We start from the raw sequence: 6,000 nt of genomic DNA on the forward strand, positions 1-6,000 counted from the left end.
TGGGAATCAGAGGACCCCGGTTCTAATCCCGCTCTGCCAACTGCTTGCTGTGTGACTCTGGGCAAGTCACTTAACTTCACTGTGCTTCAGTTTCCTCAGTTGTAAAATGGGGATTAAATCCTACACTCTCCTACTTTGACTGTGAACTCCATGTGGGATAAGGGACTGTTTCCAACCTAATAAGCTTGTATCTATGGCATAGTGGTTAGAATACGGGTCTGAGAGTCAGAAAGACATGAGTTCTAATCCCATCTCCGCCACTTGTCTGCTGTGTGACCTTGGGTAAGTCACTTCACTTCTCCACTTCACTTCAGAGAAGCAGCGTGGGTCAGTGGAACGAGCACGGGCTTTGGAGTCAGAGGTCATGGGTTCAAATCCTTACTCTGCCGCTTGTCAGCTGTGTGACTTTGGGCAAGTCACTTCTCTGTGCCTCAGTTACCTTATCTGTCAAATGGGGATTAAGACCGTGAGCCCCCCGTGGGACAACCTGATCACCTTGTAACCTTCCCAGCACTTAGAACAGTGCTGTGCGCATAGTAAGCGCTTAACAAATGCCATTATTATTATTCTCCATGCCTCAGTTATCTCATCTGTAAAATGGGGATTGAGACTGTGAGCCCCACATGGGATAGGGACTTTGCCCAACCTGATTAGCTTGTATTCACCCCAGTGCTTAGTAAAGTGCCTGGCATATAGTAAACGCTTAACAAATACCATGATGATGATGATGATGATTATCTAGCCCAGCATTTAGAACAATGCTTGACACATATTAAATGCTTAAATACTATAAAAGAAACTGAGTTAATAATCTTTGAGTATTGATGGGGGCCTCCCAGATTCCAAAATTATTGGCCTTACATAAAAGCTGTTTCCAACTTAAGTTTGGATACTTTCAGACAATTTTCAGTTTTTTCTTTGACCACCCAATCATATTAAAATACTCAGAATGAAAATTTGCAAATAATATTACATGATTCAGAATCTGTAAAACTCAATATATTGCTTGTGTTTTTTTCATGGGCTTCCAACATTGAGTTACCCATAAGTATTCATGATATATGCACCGTCTTCTGTTTAGGATATTTTGAGTTTCAAAAATGCCACTTGAGAGTCTCTAAATTATACCATTTCAACTTTTCAGCACATCGCTTTTGACTTTACAACACTAGCCCCTTTTATGACACTAGTTCTAGCTCAGAATAAATATATTAATGTGGCTATATTACTCATTAATAATTGAGTACACAATTTGGGTAAACTTTGGTGAAAACTGGGCAATCCAGTCTTGGTTCAGGATCCAATCACCAGTTATTACATTGTTCCTGTGAGAAAAATTGGTTCCTACTTAAATTTCTACTTAAGCAGCAGTGTTCAGAAACCAATTATGTCATAAATCAGAGGACTGCCCCTAATATTTGATTTAGACAGAGGAAATATTTTATGTCATCTGATGTGTAATTTGTCTTTGATTACGATCTTTGGAGAGAAGGAAAGATGGAATGACATTTGCCAACTGCACCCCTCCTCTTTGGTAAAACATGTTAGGTTTATCTCCATATGCCAAAAAGGAACTTTATAGTTACTTTACTACTGTACTTTTCTTTCCTGTCTGAAATTATTTTGGTTTTTGTTAAGTACTTACTATTTGTCAAGCACTGTCCTAAGCACTGGGGTAGATACAAGTTAATCAGGCTGGCACAGTCCCTGTCCCACCTGGGGCTTACAGTCTAAGAGGGATGAGAGGTATTAAATCCCCATTTTTCAGATGAAGAAGCTTAAGCACAGAGAAGTTAAGTGACTTGCCCAAGGTCACACAGCAACCAAATGGCAGAGCTAAGATTAGAACTCAGGTCCTTTGACTCCGTGGCCCATCCTCATTCCACTAGGTCATTCTGTTCCTGAGATGATTGATTTAAGTGATCAAACCAAGGGGTCAGTTGTCAGAGCCCATTCGCATGGTAATTTTGTGTTTTATTTCCCTTCAGGCTGCACATTGAACAATCAGGAGGTGAAGCTCACAGTCCATTATGAGACTGGTTTCACTATCTCCAGAGAAGGTGGTGGCACTATCAGTGTGCTTTTCCGCTACCCCTTTGAAAAATTGAAAATGTCAGCGGATGATGGTATCAGGAATCTCTATTTAGACTTTGGTGGCCCCGAGGGAGAGCTGGTAAGATGAAACATTGGCCTGGAAGTCTTAAGTTTTATTTTTGTTTCATTTTCATTTTTGCTTCCCTGTCTGCACTTCTCATTTCCTTTTGTTGAAGAGATTTTCGGGAAACTCTTCACTGTTTTCTCAGGATTTAAGTTTTAGCCTCATGAAATCATTTCCATGTTTTTTTTTTTCTGAGGCCCTGTGACCTTATTTCGGTGAAATATCCAGTGGTACGTCAGTCAGTCATATTTATTGAGCGCTTACTGTGTGCAGAGCACTATACTAAGCGCTTAAGAGAATGCAATGCAACGATAAACAGCCACAATCCCTGCCCACAATGAATTCTCGAGATGGAATCCCCAGCTACTGTGACTTATTCTAAAACATTCAGTGTGTCCACATTCCTCTTTGTACATATATGAAGAAGGTGAACATTTCCCATTTCTTCCAGAGATAGAAGGGGAAGCGGTCAACCAGGACCAATTTAAAGAGTCTCTAGTCGGAAAATAACGAATGGCTGAGAGGGTCTTATAATTTAGCACATAATTGTAAATGTTTTACATCCAGTCATTACTTTCTGGTAAATAAATCTTACCACCGAGTTTGGGGTGAGCTCTAGGAATTGTTTGTGCCCTTTGTTCAAAATGTTTTGTTTTAAACCTTATGGTGATGTTCCATATGAGTCAGAATAACTGATAGAAGAACCCCTACAATTCCATGATCACACCGTATATAGTTAGTTTTTCAGCTCTAAGGTCAAAGAATGGAGCTGTCTGTCACAGGTTTGGCACACTGTTTATGGAGGAATAAAAGGTAGAGGGAAGGGGGAGGGAGCTCTTAGCTAACCGATTTATGATCTAATTTCCTTTCTGTGGCAGAAATAGTGGTTTGTGTGCTTTCTCAACAGACGATGGACCTGCACTCCTGCCCTAAGCCCATCGTTTTTGTGTTGCACACTTTCCTGTCTGCCAAAGTCACTCGCATGGGACTGCTTGTTTAAGAAGCAGAAGGCAGTGAGAGCCCTGAACATCACACCTAGCATCTCCGGTTCAAAAATGACAAGCACAGAAGAAATCCTTCGCCATCTCCTGAAGCATCAGTGCCTTGACAAGGACCTACAGCTCTCTGCTGAACTATAACTGTGTTCAAGGAAAAGCCTACAAAATGCAAAAGCCAGGAATTCCAGCTTGGAATTTGGGAGGCATAAAGAAACTACTTTGTGCAGAAATGACCTGCTGCCAAGTGTTCAGTCATTTAACTATGCTTTGATTTCCCCCCTGAGGGGTTGGTTTATAGTTTTACTTTCTGAACACTGCCCCCTTATACAAGAGACTTCTCCCTTTCCTCTTCCTGAAAACCAAGGATGGCATTTATTAGTTTCACACTGCATCGACCACCTGACATTGTCATACAGCAATTGATGTAATTGGGCTCAACCCCTGGGCTCATAACCAACATGGTTTAAAAATGTTTCAGAGAGCTCACAAGCTTTTATGGGAGCCTTTCACCTACTTCTTTTCACCTTATACGAAACCACGGGAGCTCACCATCAAGACTTCCTTCCACTTTGGCTGGCTTTTACTCAATCCCATTGCTCCCACTATAGCAAATGCCTTTGCCCCCTTTTTACTATTGGATTGACTTGAGGATTCGGTATCTACAAAGTTTTAATGAGGTGTGCCCTGTGTTTCAAATCAGCTGCCAGTTGTAAAAAGCTTGAAGAATGTAGTGTTACATGAAGAGACACTCATTTTAAGGTTTTTTTTCTGATTTAATTTAAGTTGGGGGGATAAGGTTAGTCATTTATGGTGTGAAGCACACTTTAAAAAAACACACCTTATTTTATCCTAAACCATTTTTTATTGCTTACCAAATGTGCCTTTGGTTCGGGTGAAAAGAGTTTTATTAATTGCACCAAGTGGATACTACTACTGCCAATGCAAAAAGATCCATAGGTGGTTTTTGTCACAGTATGTTTTTCAACTGGCGTATCCCAATTAGAAAGACAAGTTGTTCGGTTTCAGCACAAGCAGTGTGAGCAGGTGCCACACATACACACACACATACACGTGGCCACACACAGACTCTCCAACTCCTGTTATGGCTTCAGAGTGAAATGGAGGAGTGAGTAATGATCCGCTCTTTCTTTCCAGCAGTTTGAAAACTTATCTTTCTGCCAGTGATGTAGCTCAGAGTGTGGCCATGCCAGTGAGCCTACAAAGAAACTCCCTCTAGCATTCTTCAAATATTGCTAGGTGTTTGAGGGGGATAATTTTGTGTCACTTTGGAGAATACTTCTACTTTGTTTTTCAGAAGATGGTTGTAAGCCTGGTACTGTATAGAAAATGGTCGTTATCCAAAAGAACAATATTTGTTATCTCAGACCTTGGATATAAATTGTGGGCTGTGTTAAAGGGCTAATAACTAAATTAGATGTCTTTTCTCTGATAGGAAATTTGATCAGATTCAGCAAATGTAAGATCTATCTTACATTTGCTGAATCTGATCAAAAGATCTCTGAAGGTGAAGCAAAGGGGTCTCATTTTGCTAGTTTAATGCTTTTGTGAGGCCCATCTTAGTTGCTGACGGTGGTAATTGGGAAGGCCACTTTAAAGGGTCTTGTGTTGAACAGAAAATGTTAGCCATGTGTATTTTCATGGCAGGACAACGGAACTATATATGTGGGATCAGTTGGAGGCTGGCGCTTTTGTGTAGGCTCACAGTCCGAGAGGATCTATATGGAAAATATCAGGCTCCTGGGTAGGGCAGGGTTAGCTGGCATCAGCTATCTTATCCATTGCCTACTTGAAAATCCTTCAAGAAAGGTGAAAATTCAAAGGAAGAACCTAAATAATTAGGAGTTCTGGGAGCTGGAATTCTTTATTTTCCTAGATGGAATCTCTGTATTTTGTTAAACTGATTTCAGTGTGGTTTAGTGGATAGAGCCCAGGCCTGGGTGTCAGAAGGACCTGGGTTCTATTCCTGGCTGTGCCACTTGTCTGCTGTGTGACCTTGGGCAAGTCACTTCACTTCTCTGGGCCACAGTTACCTCATCCGTAAAATGGGGATGAAGATTTTGAGCCCTATATGGGATAGGGACTCTGTCCAACCTGATTGGCTTGTAACTACCCCAGCATTTAGTACAGTGCCTGGCACATAGTAAGCGCTTAACAAATGCCATAATTATTATTATTATTATGTTTAGAAAATTTAATACTTGGCAAACTGATAAGATCTTCACTACTTCAAATTTTTCAGGTCAGGAAGCGATATCATATCTGAGTTGCTATACTGTTGTTTATACATATGTATCTTTCTATACCCAGGTTTACGAAAAAGAAAAAAGTTGGAAGTCCTATCATTATTTCTGGAAGCAGAATTTCAGCATTTACTGTCACCATATCCAGAAGCTTTGTTCTTTTTCCAAATTGAGCTGTAGCAACTTTTCATAGTAAACACCTATTGTGCCCCCTATTTTCCAGATGAAAAGTTTTGTTTTGCAACTTTAAATTTCAGCAGCCAAGACTAGGTTTTTTTTTTCTTCTTTTGAGATTTCTTTGTAACAATAATAGTAATGATGGCATTTTATTGTGTGCAAAGCACTGTTCTAAGTGCTGGGGAGGTTACAAGGTGATCGGGTTGTCCCACGTGGGGCTCACAGTCTTAATCCCCTTTTTACAGATGAGGGAACTGAGGCCCAGAGAAGTAAAGTGACTTTCCCAAAGTTAAACAGCTGACAAGTGGCGGAACTGGGATTTGAACCCGTAAGCTCTGACTCCAAAGCCTGTGCTCTTTCCACTGAGCCACGCTGCTTCTCTACAGCATCTGTAAAGTCTGACCCA

The 6,000-nt window shown here is 40.8% G+C and overlaps 1 protein-coding gene across 1 annotated transcript in view; it reads left to right on the forward strand.

The window, feature by feature from the left end:
* SNTB2 (syntrophin beta 2) overlaps window positions 1-5,104 on the forward strand; it is a 64,953-nt gene extending 59,849 nt beyond the window's left edge. The window contains exons 6-7 of the mRNA XM_038754833.1: window positions 1,989-2,173; window positions 3,066-5,104. Of these exons, the coding sequence (XP_038610761.1) occupies window positions 1,989-2,173; window positions 3,066-3,158 (278 nt within the window). The 3' untranslated portion in view covers window positions 3,159-5,104. The remainder of the gene's footprint in view (window positions 1-1,988; window positions 2,174-3,065) is intronic.
* The last annotated feature ends 896 nt before the right edge of the window (window positions 5,105-6,000 follow it).

Source organism: Tachyglossus aculeatus, chromosome 11 (assembly GCF_015852505.1).
Source record: "Tachyglossus aculeatus isolate mTacAcu1 chromosome 11, mTacAcu1.pri, whole genome shotgun sequence".
NCBI classification, from domain to species: Eukaryota; Metazoa; Chordata; class Mammalia; order Monotremata; family Tachyglossidae; genus Tachyglossus; species Tachyglossus aculeatus.